Source organism: Onychomys torridus, chromosome 20 (assembly GCF_903995425.1).
Source record: "Onychomys torridus chromosome 20, mOncTor1.1, whole genome shotgun sequence".
Taxonomy (NCBI): domain Eukaryota; kingdom Metazoa; phylum Chordata; class Mammalia; order Rodentia; family Cricetidae; genus Onychomys; species Onychomys torridus.
In genome coordinates this window covers 16333615-16361528 of record NC_050462.1, presented here as the reverse complement: position 1 = coordinate 16361528, position 27914 = coordinate 16333615, and the positions used below count along the sequence as shown (strand labels likewise).

General features: G+C 41.6%; 2 protein-coding genes across 2 annotated transcripts in view; one reads left to right on the top strand and one right to left on the bottom strand.

The window, feature by feature from the left end:
• Window positions 1–27914, bottom strand: part of Eea1 (early endosome antigen 1) — a 118375-nt gene that overhangs the window by 23744 nt on the left and 66717 nt on the right. Inside the window, exons 11-17 of the mRNA XM_036169605.1 lie at window positions 22224–22562; window positions 20966–21115; window positions 19711–19830; window positions 7942–8145; window positions 5279–5479; window positions 3543–3656; window positions 335–490 (exon numbers count right to left, since the gene is read on the bottom strand). Coding sequence (XP_036025498.1) covers window positions 335–490; window positions 3543–3656; window positions 5279–5479; window positions 7942–8145; window positions 19711–19830; window positions 20966–21115; window positions 22224–22562 — 1284 coding nt within the window. The remainder of the gene's footprint in view (window positions 1–334; window positions 491–3542; window positions 3657–5278; window positions 5480–7941; window positions 8146–19710; window positions 19831–20965; window positions 21116–22223; window positions 22563–27914) is intronic.
• Window positions 12764–13765, top strand: LOC118570890 (heterogeneous nuclear ribonucleoprotein A1-like). The gene has a single exon (XM_036169606.1). It carries the CDS (start codon window positions 12764–12766, stop codon window positions 13739–13741), a length of 978 nt encoding a protein of 325 aa, XP_036025499.1. The 3' UTR covers window positions 13742–13765.

Sequence of the window (27914 nt, the reverse complement as noted above, 5' to 3'; positions counted from 1 at the left end):
ATATGATATTATATTGGAATAACATGTAGGGAAATGGAAAAATCAAAGGGGAGAAGAGATTCTAGAACAATAGAATTATACTGTTTGGTGTCTCCTGGAAATATTTTACACTTTATAATAAAACCAGCACTGTGTTAATTGATATTTATGAAAGTCACCCATTAATGAGGGAATGGAACATAAAGATGGAATTCAAGATTAATTGACAGAATAATCTTTGAAGTTTTACACCACTTCACCTTTCTCTGTGACTTCAAGTTTTTGATTCTGGGAAGGATCAGACTCCAAAGTTGTTGAGTAGGAAATATGACAAATTCAACTGTTTTATACGAACCCTAACTTGGCCTTCTAAGTCTTCAGCCTTTTGTTCTAAAGAGAGATTCTTCTCTTTGAATTCCTTGAGATGGTTCTCTAGCTGACTGCAATGTTCCTGCTTCTCCTGGAACTTCGCCATGACCTGATCCAGCTGCGCAGTGACCTTATTCAACTCCTGCAGAAAAACACATTTGAAGAAAAGCTGTAGCACCCTGATATTCAGTCAAAGCCAAATGGAAAACTAATTTTATATAAGAAAATATCTGGAGTAAGACTTCAGATATATTCAATGACTTATCAGGTATTATCTTTATCCACTAACAAGAAAATTAAATTGTACATAACGTAAGATGCCAAGCTTATTTGTGTAACCGTTAAGTAACTTAAGCACTTTTTAGATTTATTACTTTATATACATGAGTGTTTTTCCTGGAAGCACCACCACCTGCACGCCTGGTACCAGCAGAGGTCCGAAGAGGGAATCAAATCTACTGTAGCCATGGACAGTTGTGAGCTGCCATGTGGGCACTGGGAATTGAACCCAGGTCCTCCACGAGAGCATCGAGGGCTCAACTGAATGAGACCCAGGGCCTCACACATGCTAGGGAGGCTCTAGGCCACTGAGTTACTTCCCTAGCCAGTTAACAATGTTATCCAAAAGCTAAAACATGAATAAGTTAACAACAGTAACTACTACAACTATAGTTGAATATTTTCAATTCTCAAATCACCATTTGTAAATTGTTTCTGAAAACATTGTAGTTATTACATCTGTAACATTTACCAAAATCTCTAGACAATCCAGTTTCACGGAAATAACAATAAAAATGACTAGCAAGTCTGCCCACGGCAGTCACTGTCAATGTCCTGATAACTTTCCTTCTCATCTTGTCCGCATACTAACTTGTTTTCTACTAATTTTATGAACTTATAGGAACAGGCTGAGGAGGGACTCAGACGGAGATGGCTTTCCTAGTATGTGTAAGGCCCTGGATCCAATCTCCACCACTACAATAAATGAGCAAATAGTTATAGAAATTAAGTAAAAATAGATCCTACTTTGCACACTGTTTTATTTTAAAATTCTTTATTCTATCACAATACTTCACCATAAAACTTTCTGACACTGTTTTCTAGATTATATCTAATGGCATAAATTCCCACCTTATTGGTATGACTCATTTCTTAGCCAATTTACTTATTACTAATCTACTTTAAATTCTTAGATTACTACCATACTTTCTGCATTTAATACGAGAGATGCAAAAACAATATTTATAGCTATTATTCCCTTAGGATAAAAGATTACAAAATATGAAAAATCTTAAGTTTTTTAAAAATTATTTTATTTTACTTTTAATTGGCAAAGTAACAGTTTCATTATGGCATTTTATTAAATACTTTGTTTTGATCATCCCTCCAGTCTTGCTCTCCATTCCCCATCCAATTCTTAAGTTCTTGAAACACACACACACACACACACACACACAGATATACATACAGACAGACAAACACATACACACACAGAGATATACTGACACATACATACATACAGAGATAGACATACAGACACATATACACACAGAGAGATATACAGACATATACATACAGACAGACAGACACACACAGACATATACATACAGACTTACAGACACACACAGATATACATACAGACACATATACACACATAGATATACATACAGACATACAGGCAGAGACAGATACATACACACCCGATATACACACATACAGACATGCAAATAGATACACACACAGAGATATACATACAGACATAAAGGCAGAGACAGACGCACACACATATGATGTACAGACAGACAAACACTCATGTAGAGATATACATACACACATACAGACAGACAGACAGCACGCGCACACGCACACACACACACCAATTTCTCTGTATAGTGGCAAATGTATCTATTGTCTCAATCTGTAACTGATACTTAAGAAACCTGAATATTTTCTAATACAGTTTTATATCTGTATACAAGTGGAGTATTCCCTATATATGAAATGCTTACAACCAGAATTTTTGAGACTTCAGGTTTGGAAAACAGATCTCACAGATTAATAATCCTTACTCAAAAACTTGTGATTCCATATGCTCTAAATCCATCACTGTGGCTCAGAAAGTTTTGTAGGAGGTAATTTTAGATACATGGTGCTCAGCCTGAATCTCCTTGGTGGTTCACTTTCTTCTTACAGTGTTTTAAATAACAAGGATATTAACACCTCATCAAGCACATGCCAGAAATTGCTTTTCTGTTTGCTCACATATGCTCTTGGTAATATTCAGATAGATAAAGACTACACCATTATATGGTTGCTCTTATAAATATTTTCATGTTATCATTTCCAACTCTGACCTCATACTTGGCAAAACACATTTTTTTCCAGATGCAAGTACACACAAGTACCAGAACCACATGTGTGTGAAGGAAAATATTAGTATGTGTACAACAACCAAAACACGTAACTATACATGTTTTCAGTGGTTACAAAGATCTGGAATGATACGGAACAAATCAAATAGAAAACATTTCTACTTAAGGAGAAAGACTGAATTAGAATAAAAGGGTAAACACAGGAAACTGTTTTGCTTTTGGAATTGGATACATTTCTGACTTCTCTTTTCAAAATGGGCCTTCAGTATTATTTTGAGTGAGCATATTCTAAGAACTCCCCTAACAAAGTGTGAGGAAGGCCTCTAGCACTCTGACACTGACCCTGAAGCAGAAGTTCCATTAAGGAAGTTGTCATCAAAGCATCCTCACTCCCTCCAACCGCCAAGAAAGGAGCGACTCTTAGAACTGGGAAGGAGAGCAGCATCCTTTTCCTGTTCTTCCGTAAAAGTACATCCGGGTCACAGGCAGCCTGGCGTCTACCTCAACCACTGTCCCTTCACATGAAAAGGCACAGTCCCATAGTGGAAGTAATATTTCATCTCTGACTATGGCCGAGGCTAGCCGGAATACACAATACGCTATTAGGAAGCCCAGCCACACCTGCACACTAGTTTTATAAAAAACAGATGGTATTTTTACATCCATCTCTCTGACCTGCTCAACTGGTTCTGAAAACTCTGAAAAAGAGAGTATGAAAGCCTATCCCAAATTATATAAAGCCGGTCTTCATCTTAACAAATCAGCAATCAATTTAACTACAGCACACACGAGGTTTTAATGTGACATGACCAGATTTCCTACCTGCTGTTTATCTTGTAATGCATTTTGAGCCGTGTCCAAATGATTCTGAAGATCAGCTCTTTGAGTAGTTTTTGCTGCTTCTGCTGATAGTAATAATTCAGTTTTGGCTTTAATCTGAAACAAAATGTACAAATTACTGAATTCCATATTTAACTGTTGTCTTTCCCTTTCTTAAGGCACATTAGTTTCATCACAAAACTATTCAAACATTAGGTTCTTTGATAGAAAAGTGTAAGTGAGACACTGAAAAATGCATGTGTGAAACCCCCGCAAACAGAAGGGGATGAGGGAAGACCCCTAGGGATGGACAGAGCAAGGAAAAGCTGTTCCTCCGGGGTACCAAAACATCAGGTGTGCCCTTGGTGAAAAAAAATGGTTCCAGGACTGGGGATACAGGTCTGTGACCCAACAAGCAAGAGGCAAAGGCAAATGAATGGTCTGTGAGTTTCAGTCCATGCTACATGCTTAGGCCCTATCTCAAAACAGCACATAAATTGTATACTTTTTTCCCCTCGGGGAGGCCACGGTATTTTTCAGAAAGAAATGTCAAAGTTTACCAGTATTACAATAAACTGAACTATGCCATAGAAAAGAATGGCTCCACAGATCAAGACCTTCAGTATGGGGTCCACACAATAAACACAAACCAGAAGTATGCTTAACATTCACCCTCTTCAGAGCATATAAAGAGTTCTATTTATGATGCCCATTAAAAGCCAAGAAATTACACATTTAAAACCTCAGGCTTTCCATAATAAGTTTTGAAAGGGTCAAATGAGCTAAAAGTTGTACCTTCTTTATCAAAAGTGGCATTTATAAGTACTGAGATAACTTTAGCACAATTCACTTCTAGTAAGAAAAGCAAAAAGAAAAAAATATAAATATATTTGAAATTAAAATATTTTAGAAGAGTTAAAACGATATTTATTTAACTAAGTCAAGAGAGGATCAGCAAACACAAAAATCTAAAATATACATGGTAACCATAATTTCAAGCAGAAAGGAAAATCTCCAGATACTTATTTCTCAGTAACTCAATCTTGATCTTCACAGAAATAATGTTTGATAAGGTGTATCTCTATCCTGAGTTCAAAGTGAATTACATGTTCTGACACACACACATACCAGTCTGGGAAAAACTTACTTTTGTGCAAATCAGCTTCATTTACATATAGCAGTTCATCTTTCTGAGGAACTGAAAATTCATGAAATGCTTCAAATTATATGTGACAGTTTCCAAAGTCACGTAATATGTGAAGATTTGAGAGAACTGAGTAATAGCTCCACTATTACCTCAGAGGGGTCCAACGGAAAAAACAAAAAAAAAAACCAAACCCAGCCCATCTCCAGTCCCTTTGAATGTCTGAAGATCAGAGATCCTGCCATGCTGCAGCCTACACAGTTGCAACTTATGCATTAAAGCCCTTCCAAGAGTAAGGCATTAGGAGCAGGCTCACGATGTGCTCGTACACACTGAACGTGTGGTTTTCCCTTCTCACTGTGCTGACCATCCTACTAGGAAGTACCGTGGAAGTAGGAATCAAAAGTTACATTACAGAAATCACCTTTGCATAGAGAAAGAACAAAACTACCTGCGGACACAGGAAACCTCAGGAAACTACAGAATTTAATTTGTAGTCTCATGTTCCACTAATAGGTAAAGTGAAAAGAATGTGCAACACGTAGGGTCTAAAATTGGTGCTTTTGGCATGCACACTCATCAAACAAGAGATTACCTGTACGTCGAGCTGAGAGACCTTCTCCTTGCTCTCATTCAGCTGGCTGCTCAGTTCATTGATACTGGTTTCCAGGGAAAGCACGCGGTCTTGTGCAGCTCGGAGATGTGCCTTCTGCTCCTGTACCTGGTCATGCAGGTTCTCCTCAGCTTGCTTATGGCTTTCTGACTGATTCTTCAGCTTCTCTGCTAGTTGAGTCAGCTATTACATATGCGAGAGTCTAATTACAACGTTTGCAAATCACAGCAAAAAGGAAGAGACTCAGGTGTAAGCACCATCAGAATACTAAACTGCTCTAGAATAGGTAATTTCAAGCTTTTCCAGTAAAACTATTCATCTCTTTCATAATAAGTCAATATAATATCCCAAATCTTAACAACATCAAATTTAGATATATTATTTTTAAATCATCTCTATTCAACTAAAACTTATATGCAATAAAATTCATCTAACTGAAGTATAAAATTTGATTTGATAAAGGTATACACATTGAATTGCTGACACACTCAAGGTAAGGAATACCTTCATTACGCAAAACTATTTTCACACGCACCCTGTCTGCAGACATTCTCGCTTCCCAGCAGTCCCTGATCCGATTAACAAGAATTCTGTGCACACTACAGGTACCTCTAAGTTGTCAGATGGACAAGCTATCCTTTGTTTTTATTTTACTTTTGCAATGTTGACTTTTCAAGAACAAATATTTAAGTTAGATGAAATCTAACTCATTTGATACTCCTTTGCACGTACAGGGAGTTGAGCTTGTTAAATCTATAGTTTTATATTTTAATGGACTCTGCTCTGGTGCTCACTACTCTTCGTCGGTCTACAAGACTTCGCTGCTCACGGAGGCACTGTCCTCTCCTCTCGGCTTCATTTCCACTTCTTGACCCATTATTATGGTTGGTCCTTTACACCCATAAGCACCAGGGGGTATTTTAAAGTATCCGTCTGGTGATTACAGCATCTTTCATTTCAAGGTCTATTTCTATCAAGTTTCTTTGGTTTTTGTTTTGTTTTGTTTCATTTTTTAAGAGCAAGGCTAATTTTATTAGAATTTAAAAAATATATAATGCAGGTTAGGTGAAAATCCCAGCGACCGACCACTGAAATATAAAAGAGAAAGTCATGCCTTTCAAGTCCCTCAGGAGGAGGACAGCTTACTGGGAAGAAAGAAGTGCTCAAGGGTGGAGGGGGGCTCAAGAGTTGAGAAGGGCCCCGCGTATTCACACTTTTCTGCTTCATAGATCCAGGAACCTATGGTCACTTACTGGGACTAATCTGAACTAACTGTGTTGTCTTCAAAAACGCTTTTTTGTCCCAGTAGCAGGTCATGTTTTTGTGGCTCCCCAGGGCCCTATCAGGATGTATCTTTGCTTCCGGTTAGAAGTAGCACATGGGAGCTTCACTCTGTGGACTTCTCATGTAAGGTGTGGTACGTCAGTCAGCCATGCCCTCCACCTCGGACTGGCTGTGCCTGGGCATCTCTTTGTGAGCTCCAGTTCACTGCTAAGTATAGAATTTAGACTTCACCCAAAGCCCCCAGAATGCTTCATAAAAACCAGGCTACTGAAATCCTTACAACAATTCTTCAAAACCAACTTGGAGGTAATCATGGTGGCATTTACCTAAAATCCCAACTCTCAGGGGGCAGAAGTAGGAAGAACAAGTTCGAGATAAGCTTGGTCTACAATTAAGTTCCAGGCCAGCTAGAGCCACAATAATGAGTCCCCATCTCAAGAAACAAAACGAAAACAAAACCATGTCTTAGGTAGCCAGATATGGTGGCATTCAGGAGGTGAGGCCCAGAGAGGAACATGCTGGAGGCCAGCCTTGGTTGTCTGGGAGATCCCAGGCTCAAACAAAACAGAAAAGAAGCAAGAGCTAGCCAGACACTTGGTAGAAATTCCTGCTATACTCTTAACTCCTCAATTAGAAAAGTGGTATGACCTACTCAATCTCTATCTCAAATGCTTTATTATTTAGATAATAACAATATATTACTTAATCCTTCCAAATCAGCAGCTATAAATTATTTTCAGTTATTTATTTATTTTTGGTCAAAATATCACTGTATAGCCCTAATTGGCATGAAACTTGATATGTAGACCAGCCTGGCATTGAACTCACAAATATCTGCCTGTCTCTGCCTCCCGAGTGCAGAGATTAAATGCGTGCACTGCTGCACCCAGCCTCAGTTAAAATTTTTGTACATTTCTCTTAAACCGCATAAGAATTTTGGAATAATAATTTATTAAAAGCATTATAAAGCTATGTATTATCCAAAGACAAATACATTATCAAAATATAAATAACAGTTGAGTTTGAAATATTATGTAACACTCAGTAATAAGTGGCATTTGATTACTGCATTTGACTTACTAATTTGTTTCTCATTCCATCAGTCACATCTCTACTCTTCCAGTGACCTAGGTGAAGAGATTCACCTGTTGTCACACAGGTAATAAATAACCTCCTGGGGCATCTTTTGTCAAAGCAGGTACTGCCTTCAATACACAATGACCTTGATGTTAAATATGATGATATAAAAATAAAATTTTAAAACAAGAAAGGCCAGGATCATGAGTGGTTTTTATGAATACTTCATACAATTCCCAGGGATCTAAGTAGAGTTTAGAACTAGTAACAGTTTACAAACGTACTTGTTGCTGTAGTGTATGGTTTTTCTCTTGCAGCTGGTTAAGTACAGCCGTCTCTCCTTCGCCAGCTTGGATTTTGGCGTACAGATCCTCTCTTTCCTTTTCGAGTAAGGAAGTGTTTTCTTTACTCTTCTGCAGTAAAGCTTCCAGGTTCTGGATCTTTTGGTCCTTATCACCAATCTGACGTAACACTTGCTCCAAATCGTTCTGTAAAGAATTAAAACTACTCTTTTAAGGATGGAAAATTTAAAAAGTTATTCCATAAATATGAAAGGACTGATAATTTTAATCATCCAAAGTGTTGGGCCTACATTTTAAAAATGAGCCGGGCGGTGGTGGCGCACGCGTTTAATCCCAGCACTCGGGAGGCAGAGGCAGGTGGATCTCTGTGAGTTCGAGGCCAGCCTGGGCTACCAAGTGATTTCCAGGAAAGCTACACAGAGAAACCCTGTCTCAAAAAAACAAACAAACAAATGATTACACTTTATTGTGGCAAATTAATTAAAAGCACACATTTAATAACAAAAATCTATATTATTTACAAGCATAAATTTAACAAAAAAGTTTACATCACACCTTTCCCAATACTCTGGCTTATTTCCTATGCTTCTGATCCTTTTCAGACACATGGGGCTTACTCAAAGACTGCTCCAAGCACATGCCTCCTCAGAGCCTTTGCACTAAAGAGCCTGCAGCCTTAAATGATTCCCTCCCTCCTCTTCAATGTTTGCTCAACTGTCACCTTCTAGATCAAGGGGCCCTGGCATTATATCTCCAACTGCAGCCTTTCTGATACTCCACACACTGGCTTTCCACTGCATTGCACTTACCTCTAACACATTACAGCTTACTTATTTATCACATGTTTATTCATCCCCTTCTACCTCCTATTAGAACATAGGCTACATAAATGAGCATCTTATCTTTATTATTCACTGATATATAATCCAAGACATATATGACACAGATGCTCTAGAATAAACCTGAGTGAAAAACCACCACAGCCGTGGTGGTGGTGGAGGTGGAGGTGGCGGCAGCGGCGGCTGCGGCGCACACCTTCATTACTAGCACTCCGGAGGCAGACGCAGGCAGATCTCTTGAGTTGGAGCCCAGCCTGGGCTACAGAGTGAGTTCCAGGCCACAGAAGCCCTGTCTTGAACCATCCCCTCCCTGCAAATCATTGCACTGTCACACATGCCCACTCATGCAAGCTCACTTCTACACCCAGCAGGACTCTTCTAAATCAGGCAAGCCCTCTTCTTCCTAACGGTCCGCACAGCATCCTAAAATAAATCACATCCACAACATCCACTCTCTCAGGCACCCAGTCAAATGCCTTTGGCTCTGCAGCCATCTTTTTTTTTTTTTTTTTAATTTTTTGAGACAAGGGTTTCTCTGTGTAGCTTTGGAGCCTGTCCTGGAACTCACTCTGTAGCCCAGGCTGGCCTGGAACTCGGACAGGTTTTGCCCAGAATGAAAGCCCTAGTTTTACAGCAGCCCACCCAATGTTAGTGACAAGTAGACACCCAGCATGCTTAATGATTTGTGCCAGTACTAATACATTTAAAATTCAGTCACTTTCAAGCACGCTTCTCACTCCTCTAAGCTTCGGTCATAACAAACCACACTGTCTAGTTGCTCTTGTCTCCTGTTGCTGACACCAAGAACCCCTCACATTTCACTGGTCCAGGGCGGAGTGTTCTGCAGAGGTCACTGATCCCACTCAGCACTGGGATCTGGTTTTCACTGTGCAGACTTTGCGCCTTTCCTGGAAACTCACTCTGTAGACCAGGCTGGCCTCAGACTCACAGAGATCCACCTGGCTCTGCCTCATCCTGAGTGCTGGGACTAAAGGCGTGCATTACCACGCCCAGCTTTTTTGGTTTTTCAAGACAGGGTTTCTATGTGTAGCTTTGGAACTCACTCTGTAGCCCAGGCTGGCCTGGAACTCACAGAGGTCCGCCTGGCTCTGCCTCTTGAGTGCTGGGATTACAGGCGTGCGCCCACCACCCAGCTTGGCCACTGTCTTGTCTCATTTTCTGCCAATTCTGGACAGAATATAAAATGCACACAGCATTAAGATGCAGCCACCTCCATTCCTGGGCTGAACTCGTTCTATGGTGCACTCACCCACACACGGATTTTCGTAATAACCTGAAATGATGAGAGCTATTATGACTGTCTTACTCTGACCACAACTTCCCATCTTCCCATTCCAGGACCTCGTCTCCAACGCTGTCACTTCAATGTCCTAGTGACCCACTGCAGCACGGACTGTAAGAAGGTCTTATTAATAAAAACAAACCCGGAGCCAGGTACTGGGGTGAATGCTGGAAGATCAGAGAAGCAGAACAAGCCACAGCCACCTCACCTCGCCAATTCCTCAGCTGATCCTGTTTCCTCAGACTGGAAGCCTGAGTCCTCACCCTAACGAATCTCAGCTGAAGTGCTGCTAAAAGGCCTAAAAGCTTAACCAGCCTCTAGCTCCCGGTCCTTACACCTTACATACATTTCTGCTTCCTGCCATCACTTCCTGAGATTGAAGGCATGTGTCACCATGCCTGGCTGTTCCCAGTGTGGCTTTGAACTCAGAGATTCAGATGGACCTCTGACTCTGAAATGCTAGGATTAAAGGTGTGTGTGCCACCATTTTCTGGCCTCTATGTCTATCTAGTGGCTGTTCTGTTGTTTGACCCCAGATAAATTTATTCGGGTGCACAATATTTTGGGGAACACAATATCAACACATTCCACTTCCTAGCTTTTCTTTCTAAACCTCATAAGTGGAGACAAACTATTCTTGCACCCACATCCTTCATTTCCTGTCACCTCAAAATATCCCCGGTAACCCCACAAAGTACCCCCTCTGGATCATACTGCGAGCTGTTTCTTCACTCCCGCACTTCTGAACGTTTCTAGAATAAGCACAAATCTCCAGAGTTGGGCCACTAAAAGCACCGGAGTTCCAATCTCCATTTCAATCTTTTTTGTTGGGACAAGGCCCTCCCCTGCAACTTTCTCCACAATTCCTTAGAGCGTCCACACTCTCCCCCAACTCTCAATGCCCACTGCCTGACAGAGCTGGCACTTCTAATTACACCGATAGGTAGTATTTCACACGTGACCCGCCTTGACTTCACACTCTTTTCCCGTTATTTACCTCCTTTCTCTGAAGGTGCCACATTTCCTTCCTTCATGCCTCAGTGGAGAAGCTCAAATATATTTCTCACTGTGTGGTACCATAGCTTCTTATCATCCCATTCCTTTAGTTACTTCTCTTCTTGCAAAGACACTGTATATCAGTCTTTCTCATGAACAAGAAACCTATTCAGATCTGTTTCTCAAAATCCTCCCTAAAACAAGTTCCCCTCTAGTTTCTACTCACTCTTCATATAACTCACATTGAAGTTTCAAAAATAATTTATACTTATTTTACTAAGTCTCACATATCTCTCATTTATTCAGTTATACATATTTCATTTCTATCACTTTATTGAAATTATGCTGAGCAAAGTTATCAGTTTATTTTAAATGCGTATCTAATATCTCTACTCATCCACATTATTTTCTTTAGGTATTTATTTATTTATTTATTTACTTATTTATTTACTTACTTATTTATTTATTTATGGTTTTTTTCGAGACAGGATCTCTCTGGGTAGTTTTGGTGCCTGTCATGGAGCTCTCTCTTTAGACCAGGCTGGCCTCCAACTCAGAGATCTGCCTGGCTCTGCCTCCCAAGTGCTGGGATTAAAGGTGTGCGCCACCACCCGGCTATTTTCTTTAGGTTTTAAGTTCCAGCAAAATTAACAGTTTAATTCATACTAGCTACAGTATCCTTGCCCGTGCAACTTTTAAAATAATTTATTTATTTCTATTTTATGCACATTGGTGTTTTGCTTGCATGTATGTCTGTGTGAGAGTGTCAGATCCCCTGGAACTGGAGTTACAGTTGTGAGCTGCCATGTGGGTGCTGGGAATTGAACCCCAGTCCTCTGGAAGAGCAGCCAGTGCTCTTAACCTCTGAGCCATCTCTCCAGCCCCAGGTCCATGCAGTTTTTACCTGGAATCTCCTTCTATTATCATCCCTATTCCTATCCCAGAGACACAGGCCAGTGACTCAGGGTGCCATGTCTAAGAAGTCTCCTATAACCTCTCTTTTCCAAACTCTGTTTGGGTCAGGCAACTCTCACCATGTTCCCGTAATTATTTTATAAATGTATGAAAGAATAGAACTGTGGTGATATTTTACTTGTGCTCTAACAAATAACACTTATCTGGGGATCAAGGACAGAGCCAGCCACTAGCTAGACAAAGAGGCCAGAAAATGGTGGCACACACGCCTTTAAATCCTATCACTCTGGAGGCAGATATCCATCTCGATCTCTATGAGTTCAAGGCCACACTGGAAACAGAGCCAGGTGTGGTAGCACACACCTTTAATCCCAGCACTTAAGATCTCACGGCTTACTTGGGAAAGACACACGCCTTTAATCTCAGGTAGTGATGACAGGAAGCAGAAAGGTATATAAGGCATGAGGAGAGAGGAACTAGACACATTTTAGCAGCAATTCAACTGAGACCCTGAGAGGTTTTCAAGTCTGAGGATTCGTGCAAACAGGACTGGCTGAGGAATTGGTGAGGTAAGGTGGCTGTGGCTTGTTCTGCTTCTCTGATCTTTCAGCGTTCACCCCAATATCTGGTTCTGGATTTCCTTATCAATAAGACCTTTTACAATTCATGTTACAGGGTACGTTCCTTGGCTTACTCCTTTCTGCCTGCTGACGCGCTGAGGAAAGCTGAAGGCTCTCGTTTCCCTGCTGTCATGTCTAAGTCAGAGTCTCCCAAGCAGCCGGAACAGCTGCGGAAGCTCTTCATTGGAGGGCTGAGCTCCGAAACAACCGACGAGAGCCTGAGGAGCCATTTTGAGCAATGGGGAACACTCACGGACTGCGTGGTCATGAGAGATCCAAACACCAAGCGACCCAGGGGCTTTGGGTTTGTCACATACACCACTGTGGAGGAGGTGGATGCCGCCATGAACGCCAGACCACACAAGGTGGACGGAAGAGTTGTGGAACCTAAGAGAGCCGTGTCGAGAGAAGAATCTCGGAGACCTGGTGCCCACTTAACTGTGAAAAAGATCTTTGTTGGCGGCATTAAAGAAGACACTGAAGAACATCACCTGCGAGATTATTTTGAGCAGTATGGAAGAGTTGAAGTGATTGAGATCATGACAGACAGAGGCAGTGGGAAAAAGAGGGGGTTTGCTTTTGTCACCTTTGATGACCATGACTCTGTGGACAAGATTGTTACTCAGAAATACCATACTGTAAATGGCCACAACTGTGAAGTCAGAAAAGCCCTGTCAAAGCAGGAGATGGCTGGTGCTTCGTCCAGCCAAAGAGGTCTTAGTGGTTCTGGAAACTTTGGTGATGGTCAAGGAGGCGGTTTTGGTGGTAATGACAATTTTGGTCGAGGGGGAAACTTTAGTGGTCGTGGTGGCTTCGGCGGCAGCTGTGGTGGTGGTGGTGGTGGTGGTGGATATGGTGGCAGTGGGGATGGCTATAATGGATTTGGTAATGATGGAAGCCATTTTGGAGGAGGTGGTGGAAGCTACAGTGATTTTGGCTTTTACAACAATCTGTCTTCAAACTTTGGACCAGTGAAGGGAGGACACTTTGGAGGCAGGAGTTCTGGCCCTTATGGAGGTGGTCACGGCCAGTACTTTGCTGAACCATGGAACCAAGGTGGCTACGGTGGTTCCAGCAGCAGCAGCTATGGCAGTGGCAGGAGGTTCTAATTATAGCCAGGAAACAAAGCGGAGCAGGAGAGGAGAGCCCGAGAATGGGCAGAAAACCTCCAGGACTGTACTTGTGACTAATTGTAAGACAGGTTATTTTAGTTTCTGTTCTGTGGAAAGGTATAAGGCATTCCAACAAAGGGTTTTTACTGTAGACCTTTTTTCCCCCACGCTCTTGATTGCTAAATATAAATAATCTGGTCATGACGCTGAATAAATGTCTTTTCTTTTTTTGAAATGTGCTGTGTAAAGTTAGTCTACTCTGAAGCCATCTTGGTCAACTTCCCCAGCAGTGTGAAGTTAGAATTCCTTCAGGGTGGTGCCAAGTTCCATTTGGAATTTATAATTGTTTGGGTGGAGAAGCCATCTTCTTCAAAAACCTTGGTGTAGCTAAACTGCCAGTTACTGTTGGGACTTTAATGAGTTTTGCCATTAAAAGGGTCATCCAAGCAAAGTCACAGTTTGGTTACAATAAAATGGTTGTGGGCACACCCTACGCAATATCAAAATTGAATGATGGTGTCAAATAAAATAACAGATGGGAATGAAGCTTGTGTATCATCCATTATCTTGTGTAATCAATAAACAATTTAACTCTCTTGAAAAAAGGTTCGTGTTATATAGAACTATACTTACTGTATTTAGTTCAGACTTTTCCTGTTTCAATGAGGCTTTTCCTGGCCCCTTGCCCATCCTTTACTTATAATCTTCAGGAGAGATGTTGTGGTCGATACATTGTACACCCCAGTAAATTTATCTGGGGGTCAGAGAACAGAACATCCACTAGATAGACATAGAGGCCAGAAAATGGTGGCACACACACCTTTAATCCTAGCATTTGGATCTCTGAGTTCAAAGTCACAGTGGAAAGGCCAGGCAAGGTTGATACACGCCTTTAATCCCAGGAAGTAAAGCAGAAAGGTATACTAGGCATGAGGACCAGGAACTAGAACCTGGTTAAGCTTTTAGGCTTCTTAGCAGCTGAGATCCATTCTGAATGAGGACTCAGAGGCTTCCAGTCTGAGGAAACAGAATCAGCTGAGGAATTGGCAAGGTGAGGTGGCTGTGGCTTGTTCTGCTTCTCTGATCTTCCAGCATTCACCCCAATAATTAGCACGGTCTGTTTTTATTAATAAGACCGTCTAACAATTCGTGCTACATCTGTCACCCAATGTTCATGGTACGAATATGAGAAAAAGCTACTTGCTTGTGGCCCAGCTCAGACCCAAGCTACCCTTAGCCGGTTGTGGTAGAACACGCTGGTGGGATTTGAAGGAGGGAGGGGCAGGAAGATCCCAAATTTGAGGCCAGCCTGGGAGGCTTGCTAAGGGGAAGCTGTGGCCAGGGCAGAGCCACAGAAGGTGGTGGGACCATGGAGGCAGCAGCTGCTGCTCCGAGTTGCCGGCTTCTTTTCATCCTGTTGGTGACTGCAGTGCTGCTGCTACCTGGGATGAAAGGTTTACTGCTGCTTGTTCAGAGAAGAATTGCCAGGACCATCGTGTTACAGGAAAGCATTGGCAAAAGGTCAGTTTGGAAAAGTTTGGCAAGACAAATGGTGGGGAGAAATTGCTGTGAAGATAAAGATATTTGCTTCTAGGTTAGAACATTTGTGGTTCCCAGAGACAGATATTTATCAGACTGTGATTGCTCCAAACCACAGAGAAGACAAAAAAAAAAAAAAAAAAAATCTGCAGGGAACCATGACCACGCCTAACAGCAACTTTAAAAATCTTCAAAAGGATGATGGGATCCTACAAAGATGATTTCGCATGAACTAAGGTAAAGCCATTAAGCAGATTAACACCACAGAAAGATCGACTTTGGACTACAAACTGCTCAGGACAATTTCGAGATGACTAGCTGAAATGATTCAGATTCACAGACTACTCGAACAAGGACTTGAGACAAGCCCTACATTTTCCCATCATGCAGAGACTAGACCACAAATGATACAGCTGCCTCTCCCAGGACTTGACATTTAACCAAAAATTTTCTTTTCAGGATTCCCTAAAGATGACTTCGCCCCCCAGAAAGCACGAAGTAATTTTAAGAAAATGACACCCACATTCCCAAGAGGTGGGGTGGGTGTTTTTTGGTCGTTTAGTGGCTTATGGATCATTGTTATTGTTTATGATGGTTGGTTACAAGGTAATTGTTAATGGTCAAAAAAAAAAAAAAAAGCTAACAAAGGAGATTAGATACAGGGTTCTTGTTTTTTTGTTATTGTTTTTCAAGACAGGGTTTCTCTATGTAGCTTTTCCTGGAACTAACTCTGTAAACCAGGCTGGCCTTGAACTCACAGAGATCCGCCTGGCTCTGCCTCGGGAGTGCTGAGATTGCTGGGATTAAAGCGTGCAACCACTACTGCCCAGCCTCAGAGTTCTTTTTTTGTTTTTGTTTTTGTTTTTTGTTTTTTAAAAAGAAGATATAGAAAAGAGTAGATCACTGAATCTACTCTGAAAAAAAGGAAGATACAGAAATGATAAGATAAAAGGTAGATTTTTGGGTCTACTCAAAAAAAGAATATTTATATAAGATAAAAAGGGAGATTATTAAATCTACTTGTTTTAAATAGGATAAGAAGTGAAAGTTTTTGTCTGAATTTGTCAAATGTTAATGGACTGGGCATTGTTAATGTAATTCTTGACTGTATATGTTGTATATACTTATTGGACATAGTTTTTATTTTATTAGTTATAAGCTTTTTTAAATTTTAGACAAAAAAAAGGGGAAATGTGGTTGATATGTTGTGCACCCCAATAAACTTATCTGGGGTCAGAACAGAAATAGAAATAGAGGCCAGAAAAAAGGCACACACGCCTTTAATCCAGCATTCCAAAGGCAGAGATCCACCTTGAACTCACAGAGAAAACAGGGAAAACAGCCAGGCATTTAATCCCAGGAAACCATGGCAGAAAGGTATATAAAGTATGAGGACCAGGAACTAGAGCCTGGTTAAGCTTTTAGGCTTTGGAGCAACAGTTCAGCTGAGATTCATTGGGATGAGGACTCAGAGGTTTCCAGTCTGAGGAAACTGGCAAGATGAGGAAACTGTGGCTTGTTCTGCTTCTCTGACCTTCCAGCGTTCACCCCAATAACTGGCACCAGGTTTGTTTTTATTAATAAGACCTTCTAACAATCTGTGCCACAAGATGTATTTATATGCACTGTGAGTGGGGAATGGGGGACTAAGTAAGTCACCTGAACCCTGTTCTCCCCTGCACAGAGTTCCAGCCAGCTCTATACACCAGATGAACAGCACTAACTTGGAGAGACTATCGGAAAGCCTCTTGCTCCATTTCTTTCCTCCCTTAACCGTGAAGTCACAGGGTAGTAGCTACAGTCACATAATCTAGTTCTTTCTCTCTTGAAACCTCCCCGTCTGGCGCTCATTCCACCTTCTCTATCCAAATCTCTCCCACCACGGTCAAAGACCTCCCTGTGGACAAATCCAACAAGATCCTCAGTTTTCATTTAGTTTGGTGCCCAGACAAAACCCCTTGACCATGCTTACCTTCTCTCTCAAGGTTCTACATCTGTCTGTCAACACAGCAGTGAGCTTTACCCACAGTCTGTTCCCAGTCCAGGTCAAACACCGTTTCTGTCTGCATTATTGTAATCTCCAGCTATGTCTTCCTAATGTTCTCCTCAGTGTACACAATACAGCAGCTAGAGTCCTGAGAACCTTCCCATTTCTCATTTTATTCAAAAAGACAAAAATAAAATTAAGACTTTAAAACTACCTATGACCTTCCACATGTTCTGAGCCATGTAATCTCTGTGACCACGTTCCTTTGAACTATTATTGCTCACACCACTCCAATCAGCTCCTCTTGCTTCCGAGAATTACCCCTGATGCTGCCACAGCTCACACCCTCCTCACTTCAGGTCTCTCGTCTCACAGAAGCCTCCCCCAGCAACCCCCCCAGCACCGCAAGCCCCCCACTTTCAGCACTAGACATGCCTCTGGCGTGGCCCTCCTTTGGACGTGACTACACACTTAGATCCCTGGGTGCTCTGCTATTTACCACAGTTACTGTGTGCCTCCTCAGTAAGCACTCCGTGACAGCAGACATTTTTGTGTGTTCTATCCACTGCCATAAATAGATACAGCATTAGTTCCCTGCTGAGACTAGACATAATGCTGTTCACCTATTGAACAAAAGAGATGATCAATGGGTCCAATATTTCTATCTCTTTGTCTGACTCCTGGGTCGTTCTTCACACTCAGAAGGAAATATCACTTACTGCAGAAATAACTTATTGTTCCCCCCAGACACCACAAAATTCCCATGCACACGTCATAGACCGTGCTTTCCAGAGGGCAGGCACCGTGTCTCTTTATGTTCAGTGCTGAGCAGTGCCTGACACCCAGTGCTCAGTGACAGCCAATAAATGAAAGAAAGGAACAAACAAATAGGAATACAAATTCACTTCAAACATGTATCTTGCTCTTACACAACAAAACTAACTTCTCTTACCTTCTAGGCCGTGTAATAATAGAATCTGTGTTAATTTAACCCAATCAATTATACTTTCTATAATTATAGTGTTCAGGAGAGGTAGAAGATATGAACACCGAATACTAACTACACTATACTGTACAAGTACAAAATAGTGTATTCGTATGCATGTACATGTGTTTACATATGCAACTGGAGGCCAGGAATCAATACTAGGAGTCTTCTTCCATTACTTCTCCACTTCATTTTTTGAGACATGATCTCTCTTAACTAATGACTGGCAGGCAGGTATGCCCTCCACCTCTTTGGCACTGGGATTATGGGGGATTGCATGCGGCCCTGCACAGTTTTCCACAGGATTATGGGGGATTGCATGCTGCCCTGCATAGTTTTCCATGAGATTATGGGGGATTGCATGCTGCCCTGCATAGTTTTCCATGGGATTATGGGGGATTGCATGCTGCCCTGCATAGTTTTCCATGGGATTATGGGGACTGCATGCTGCCCTGCACAGTTTTCCACGGGATTATGGGGGATTGCATGCTGCCCTGCACAGTTTTCCATGGGATTATGGGGATTGCATGCTGCCCTGCACAGTTTTCCACGGGACTATGGGGTTGCATGCTGCCCTGCACAATTTTCCACTGGATTATGGGGTTGCATGCTGCCCTGCAGAGTATCCATGGGATTATCGGGGATTGCATGCTGCCCTGCACAGTTTTCCACAGGATTATGGGGGATTGCATGCTGCCCTGCACAGTTTTCCATGGGATTATGGGGATTGCATGCTGCCCTGCACAGTTTTCCATGGGACTATGGGGTTGCATGCTGCCCTGCACAGTTTTCCACTGGATTATGGGGTTGCATGCTGCCCTGCAGAGTATCCATGGGATTATCGGGGATTGCATGCTGCCCTGCACAGTTTTCCACAGGATTATGGGGGTTGCAAACTGCCCTGCACAGTTTCCCACAGGATTATGGGGGTTGCATGCTGCATAGTTTTCCTCCTGGGGAGCAGAGACACGAACTCAAGTTTCACGAGCTGCTTCATGCTTGCACAAGCAGCACTGTACCAGCCATTTCCCCATCTTTATATCTAACTAGGCCATTTAACAGATACATTTACCTAATAAATACATTTGAAGACTTTATTAATTATATATAAAACAAATGTGTTTGCAATAAATTTTAAAATACTTTATCTTCTCATAGAAATCAAAGTAAGATTTTCTAACTATGACTTAGAACTTTTTGTTTGTTTGTTTGTTTTTTGAGACAGGGTTTCTCTGTGTAGTTTTGGAGCCTGTCCTGGATCTCGCTCTGTAGCCCAGGCTGGCCTTGAACTCACAGAGATCTACCTGGCTCTGGCTCCCGAGTGCTGGGATTAAAGGCGTTCACCACCACTGAACGGCTGATCTAGAACTTTGAAAAGCACTCATCATCCAGTGTTGGCATTACACAGCTCTACCACCTTTGCTTAGAAGCTGACAGTTACAAGACACTTGCCTGGGCTTCTCGGAGCCTGGCCGTGGTGCTCTGCTGGAGAGCTTGCTGTTCTTGATGCTGCTGTTTGGATTTTTCTAATTGATGTTGCAATTCAGTGGAATTTGTTACCTTTTCCTTCAACTTAAGAAATGCAGACTGTTAGTTAAGAACTTAAAACACAATGTGATCATGCATAAATATTTGATTATTCAATTCTCAAATTGAAAAAAAGTAAATTCAAAGCATATGGGAACTAGCAGTTTCTCATTACTTATAGAATCTGAATTTCATGACTAAGAAGCCATCCTCTATCCATTAAATCTCATCCCAATAAGAAAACAAATCTTTCTCCAGACTACATTAGTTCATCATCATAGTTTTATAACCCAGTATGATAAAGCAGTTAATACACAATTTATGTGTAACAGTAATCTAAACCACAGATATCTGCATTTCTTTTACTTTTTTTTGGAGCTGAGGATTGAACCCAGGGCCTTGCGCTTGCTAGGCAAGCGCTCTACCACTGAGCTAAATCCCCAACCCTTCTTTTACTTTTTAATAGTTACATTTATGGCATACAAGGAAGGAATCCGATCTGCTACCACATTTAAGACTTTACCTCTAAAAGAAAACCTACAGCTGAATTAACAGATTTTAACCAGAGTATTTGTTCAATTCAAATAAAAATCATAATTCAATCATAACATTTCCTTTAACCACATAAGGTACCATTTGAACAACTCTGACTTTCTCCAGTCAATGAGATGGCTTGGAGGCATTTCTCTGCGGTGACAGCCAATGGGATGGCTTGTAGGCATCTGTTCTGTGGTGCTAGGACTTGAACTCAGGGACTGATACATGCTAGGTAAGTTGCATCACTGAGCTATATTACATGACCTATGTGATTTATCATTAAAACTGAAATCTTCAAGTACATATAAACTCAGTGTTTACACGCTGCTCATGATCCACACCAGCTGTGGGTTAATCTCATTAGGAAGTAGCTCTTCCTGGGTATGAGGAGTCCAGCAGCCTCGGGTAGAATCAAACCAAGAAGGCTTCCTGCTGAAAGCTAAAATGTACTCTGTACGTTTCCAGTGAGAACGCTGAGGAATAGAATAACGATAAAATGCAGTCAATTTAAAATGTAGCGAATAAGCAGGGTATTCTAACTGGGGAGAAATAAATGCGTCAATGTTAAATAAAAACAGCTCTAACTAGAGTTGTGACACAAAGCTGGACGGTCGCCATCACTCCTTTTCAGGCGCTGGCTCACCTGCTCTTCCAGACGGGAGAGCTGGAGCTGGAGCTCGGCCACTTGCTGCTCCTTATCCATGAGCTTTTCACTGGAGAGCTGCCTCTGCTCCTTCAGCCTGCCCTGAGCTTCCCCCAGCTGCCGCTCCGTCTCCAGGAGTTTGCTGTGTAACTTTAAAACAGAAACGAAGGTATGCAGGGGTGTAAGTGGAAACACACGCTGTACCTCCTCCTTTACTAACGTGTATTTCTCACCAAACACACCTTTCATTTTATATCCCTCCGTACCTTATACTACAGAATGACTTAAACTACAACTGAATTTTCATCATGTAAATTATAATGAATCATGCATTGCACATTTTGTACCTATTTTATTTTCCCTTAAAAAAAACACAGGAGACTTGGGTCGGAGAAACGGCTCTGCAGTGTAGGAACACTGGCTGCTCTCCCAGAGGGGTCGGGTTCAGTTCCCAGCAGCTCAGGACCCATCTGCCACTCCAATTCTATGGGATTTGACTCCCTCTGCTGGACTCTGCAGGTACCAGGCATGCGAGTGCTGGCCAAACACCCACATACAAATAACAATAAATTTAAGACACACAGGGGATGGAAGTGAGGGTTTAAAATAATAAAGTGAGACTTAGAAATGAAGATACTCAGGCACACACAGACACTCTTCTGAACCTCCCGCTGTGATTTCTCTATGCTTCCCAGAACTACCACGTCTGACTTCAAACTTGTTTATTATATTTTTTAATTATTATTTATTGTTTAGAGTTTTATTTCCTTTGTATGGGTGTTTTGCTTGCATGTACATCTATGCACCATATGTGTGCTGGTGCCCAGGACACCAGAAAAGGGTGTTGGATCTCCTGGAACTGATGTTACGTTGGTTGTGAGCTGTCAAGTGGGTGCTGGGAATCCAACCAAGGTCCACAGGAAGAGCAGCCAGTGCTCAGATAGAGCAGCCTTGTCTCAAGCACCCCAAGAACTTTTAATTAAAGAATAGTGAACAATTTGAACTGTAACAGACAAAGCCTACTACATACACCATACTGGGCACCATCTAAGCAATTTTTGTTAATAAATGTTTCACAAGGGTGTTATATGTGAATGGTATCGCCTCTCCTACGTCCCGCCCTCCATAAGGAAAATTAAAATAAAAAGGAATGGGCTCTAATACTACAGGTTGTAAAAGCCAAATGGTAAGGTGACCATTTCTTCTGACACAAAGGACTCCTATGGGCCTGAGGAGGTGGCCTGGCCGTGGCGCTCACCTGACCGACTTCCCCCTGCAGCTGCAGCCCCTGCTGCTCCTTCTCTTCCCGCTGCTGCTGCAGCTGCTTACACTGGGCCTTAAGGTGCTGGTGCCTGCTCTCCTCTTCCCGCAGCTCATCCTTGAGCTTCTGAGCAGCCTCTCCCTTCTCACGGAGCTCTGCCTGGAGCCTCTGCAGGGAGCCTTCGGAGGCAGCCAGCCTGGCCTGGAGCTGCTGACAGTCCAGGTCCCTTTGCTGCAGGGCTGCCTGAGTGTTCTTCCTGCTCACCGACTCCTCGCCCTGCTTCTCCTCCAGGTGCCTGTAGTCCAGTTCCTTCTTCAGCAACTTCTCGGTCAAGTTCTGAAATGCCAATGTAAGCATTTACATTGATACTTCGTAAATGTTCCAGTTCCTCAAACGATCTTTGCAGGAGTCAATAAACAGAGCAAAACTGAAAATACTTCAGAAAAGATTTATGACATACTGACATAATTTTATTATTGGTCATCATAACTGAAATATACTGATACAAAACAAAAATTACCAGGAAAATACTGCCATTACCTGAGAATATATACTGTATTCTTTGGGGACTGGAGGCAATACATGTTTATGTTCCTACTTAAGTGAAAAAGTTAAAACTACTTTTCATCCAGTAAACGTTATTGTGGATACTAGGGTGCGCTGACCTCTGACCTGGGCGGGGCAGCTCTGGGCAGTGACAGCCTCAGTGTCTCCCACCTCACTAGTGTCTAATCGGCTGCTGCACCTTTTCTTCCCTTCTGATAAAGAGCATTTATTTTAGTTACAAGCTGAAATGAGCTCAAATTTCTTTCTGGGCATAAAAAGTAATGATCTAAGATGGTATTTATCTGCCTCATATTTCATTTTACTCAAACTAGCAAAATAAACATAAAAATAACACCGTCAATCACAGATCTGGATCAAGCAACCTGAACTCAAAGGCTGCTCTCAGATGTTGTTTGTTACAAGTGACATGGAATATTTTAAAATAAGTGAAAAACCAACAAAAATGTTAACTTCCCTAAGAAAAGTGCGCATGCTGAGAAGACACCCCAGACATGACCTGATCTGTCACCTGACACTGGGACATTTACTAACACACTGTGTGACAAGGACATTTACTACACACTGTGTGACAAGGACATTTACTAACACACTGTGTGACAAGGACATTTACTACACACGGTGTGACAAGGACATTTACTAACACACGGTGTGACAAGGACATTTACTAACACACTGTGTGACAAGGACATTTACTAACACACTGTGACAAGGGACGGTGTAGAAGTGAGGACAACCAGACCCTCCAGATTGTAAAGAAGTTATAGTACAGACAAAACAGCATGTGTAAAGTAGCCTTCCTGAAACAGCTAAAATAATTTACCAACAGAGAGGTTTAAAAGGGCTCGGGATGTCATCAGTAGCAGCCAAATGCCTTTTTAGCATGCAGAAAGCCGAGTTTGACTGCCAAGGGAAGGGAAGGAAGAAAAGAGGGATATAAAGGGCCAGCAGGAGGGGGAAAGAAAAGAGAATCATTTTTGTTTTGACAATTTTTAAGAATTTGATCCATGAGCGCTGTATTTACATCACTTGTTTCCATGCTACTCTCAAGTCCTCCAAGTCCTCCCCGACTCCCTTTCCAATCCATGACCTCTTCTTCATGATATTCTCTCTCTCTCTCTCTCTCTCTCTCTCTCTCTCTCTCTCTCTCTCTCTCTCTCTCTCACACACACACACACACACACACACACACACACACACACACACACACCCCTTGCTAAGTGCATTTCCTGTTGCTCACATGCACATGTGTTGAGTGCTGGCCCTGACTCTGGAAATGACTGATTCCCTCTCCCAGTGGCCATTACTTGGCTGCAGCTCCTCTATCTACAGTGGGGCCTCGTGAGACTTCCCCATCCATGACGGGCTGTCAGCTGGTCATTATGCAGGACACTGTGATAATCAGAGGACACTCACTACTCTGCAGCAGATGCCCTGGCCCACGGGCTCTTACAATCTTTCTGCCGTCTCTTCCATGATGTCTCTGAGCCTTAGGTACAGGGGTTATGTTGTAAATGTATCAACTGGGGATTGCCAATTACTGATTTTTCAAAGTGAGCTAAATCACGTAAAGCTAAAAGTAGGAAAACAACAGTCTGAGGTTGTTTTCAGAAACTGAAGAGTAATCAAGGAAGTGTGCAAGTATATTAAAGGTACCAAGGAAGGAAGCAAGCACAGGCTGGCTAACAGCAAACCTGGAAGCCTCAGTGGGGAGCAGCGAAAAGCTTAGGTACCAGCACACAGGGAAGGTTCTTGACCACCCACGTTAGACACAGTAAGTCCAGGTGATTATCAGGGACACATCACAAAAAACAGCACCCAGAACAGCATGTGTAGCTAAGAAGGAGGAAAGTAAGGCCTGTGCTGGACAGTTCTCTGTCAGCTTGAAGCTAAAGTCATCTCACAGGAGGGAACCTCAGTGCAGAAAAGGTCTCTAACATTGGGCTGTAGGAACACCTGTAGGGCATTTTTTAAATTAGTGATCAATAGGGGATGGCCCTGCCCACTGTGGTACCATCCTTAAGCTGGTGGTCCTAGGCTCTATAAGACAGCAGGCTGAGCAAGCCATGATGAGCAAGCCACTAGCAGCTCCCCTCCATGGTCTCAGCATCAGCTCCTGTCTCCAGGTCCTGCCTTGTTTGGGTTCCTGTTCTGACTTCCTCCAGTGATGACCAGCAATGCTGAAGTGTGAGCCACATGAGCCCTTCCTCCCAACCTGCTTTTTGTCCTAGGTGTTTCTTCACAACAATAACTAAGATGAGGGTAAACACCACTCAGAAAGGGGAAACAGGAGTCTGCAGCTCTCAGTCAACAGGCAGATATGTTAACCAAGCAACAAAAACGGTCATTCAAGGGGCAGACAAAAGCCTGGAGGAAGGACACTTTGTTTCAACAGCATATCAGGACAATCTTTTCATTACACACATCTTATTAACTAGTAGCTCAAATAGTCTCTATATAATGGCACATTTAGAACTCACATTTAGAAAAATAACATTTCAGATTCATACGCTAAATTAAATCTGCATATTGATTTACAATCATTTTTAAATACTGTGAGTTACTGAAATTCCTAATATAATCATGTTCACAGATGCTGAGCTGCTGAGTGACATATAAGTTTTAAATGTGGTATAAAATTAAGGCTATTTTTAAGTCAATGTTCTTCCCATGGGCGGGCTTATAAAGTGACCGAGTAATCCACCCCTTCTACACATGTTCTGGACATCTTGACTCTCTAAAAAGTCAAAAGTACAGGGCAAGCAGTGACTACTTAACATTCACTTGTCCTAAAGTATGAATCAAACTCTACCAAGCTGGTGTGGTAGCACATACCTATAATCCCAGCACTCAACGTCTAATACTTCTTAAAACTACAGTGGAACCCTCGAAAGAAAACAGTGATTTCTTTCAATTCTCCTTATCTATCCTTACAACGAATTTTGAGATAGATATTATTCCTATTAACAGATGAGAAATCTGGGGTCGAAAGAACCTAATGCAATTTAACCTAGGAACAGAGTCATTATTATGATTCTAAATCAAATTATTTTTCCTAAAATACATAATTTAGACACTAAATCAATTCATTATTCCTAAAATTTGTCCTACTCAAGTTGAAATTATAAGGTGCATATGAAGCCTGGCTAATAATCATTTATGTACTGAAAGCCTCCCTGCCCTCCCTTTTAATTTTCTCATCGTTTCCATAGTTTCTTAAAAGTAACAATTTCCCTATAGCGTGTTTCATTTGTTATTCAACTGATATTTGCCCATGTAAAAGGAATGAATGAAAAAGAGTGACATTTTTAATGGTTTATAGATAACTGACATCTTACATTTTATGAACTGCATGTGCTCTTACATGGTTCCATACCTTTTTACATCAACATTTGAAGTTGAGGTTCTATTAATCCCTTTACCATTACAAATTAAAAGTTATGTGTTCTATACAGGTCTTTTCTGATTTAGAAGACTAAGTTAGGAAAACTTTGACCATGGCCTTGACCCAACACTGTTATCCCAACATTTGCTAAAACAAACAATAAAATCAAAATTCACTGAGGTGTTTACTAAAAGCTCATGAAACCCTTATCACCTTCTTAGTTTGTTTACTATCCATGTTTATCCTAAGAAACACATAGTACTATCTCCAGCAGAAGAGACTGGTCAGTAAGTGGCAAAGCTGGGCTTTGCCTACTGTACTATCCTGCTCTCAGTATTAGTTCCAAGATGTTTCAGACATGACAGAAATCTGTGGACACTCAAATCTCTATATAAAATTGAGCAGTATTGTGCAGCCATATATGGAGGCAGAACGTTGTATACATAATACATAAGTCTTTAAAAAAATTGTGCAGTATTTACATAGCCCATGCATAGTCTCCCATATACTTTAAATCACGTCTTAATCATTTAAACAATGTAAATGTTTCATAAAGAACTGTTATATTGTGGCTGTAGACATGGCTCAGCAGTTAAGAACATTTGCGGTTCTTATAGAGGACCCAGTGTTTGGACATTAGCACCAACATGGCAACTCAGAGCCATCTGTAATTCCAGTTCCAGAGGATCAAACACCTTCCTGTGGCTTTCAAGAGCAGCAGGTACACATGTGACACACTGGTATATACATACAGACATATATTCATACACAGAAAAAATAAAAACTTCGATGCACAGCTGCCTGAATCTGCAGCTGACATAGTGAGTCAACTGTGTTACACAACAGTAACACACAGCAGTATTTGGGTTATCTGCCTTTCTGGCCCTCACTTTGACCTATGTACAGCTTAAGGCTGAGACTGCTCAAAGGGAAAGCAATACATACAGATAAGATGACAGATAAAACCCTCCAAAATAACTCAGTCTCTTTCAACCTCCTGTTATATAAATAGCCTTAAATAAACAATGTGATCTTGTTCAGAATTTATATGAAAATAATTAATCTGAGGTGCAGAATTACGTTTAAATAAAATTTTATTCAAAAATAACAAAGCAGTTTCTTCCAGTTGTCACTTTGATTTTAATATTTTAAGACCAATAATTAATAAACACAAGATTAAAACTGAAAATTTAAACAGCAAAAAAATAGTACTTTCCATCTATTATACATTTTACCTATCTACACTGATGAGGCCAATGGTCCACAAAAACAGCATAAGTTATTATACATAACATCCATCAAAAGGTAATATACAAGTCAGGCTAGGTGGCACAGGCCTACAGTCCTGGCTACTCAGAAGGCTGAGGCAGGAGGATATCAATTTCAGCATGAGCACCCTAGCAAGGCCCTGCCTCAAGAAGATAAAAGAGGAAGGTCTAGGACACAGCTCAGCACAGAATGCTTGCAGGCGATGCACAAGGCCTTAGCTGTAATCTCTAGTACCTCGAAAAAGATTAGCTGCAGACATTTACAAATTTAAAATATCTGGATACGATTATTGCCAATAACTATGGTTTGAATGAGGTTTGGGCAGGAAGGACAATAGGGACAGGTAGATAAACAACGACAGATGAATGAACCTTTAGCTCTGTTTTTGTTTAATTAGCTCCACTACATGAGCTTGAGTTTCCTCACACTCCAATCTACTCTGACATTGAAATAAAGCTGATGAATGGACA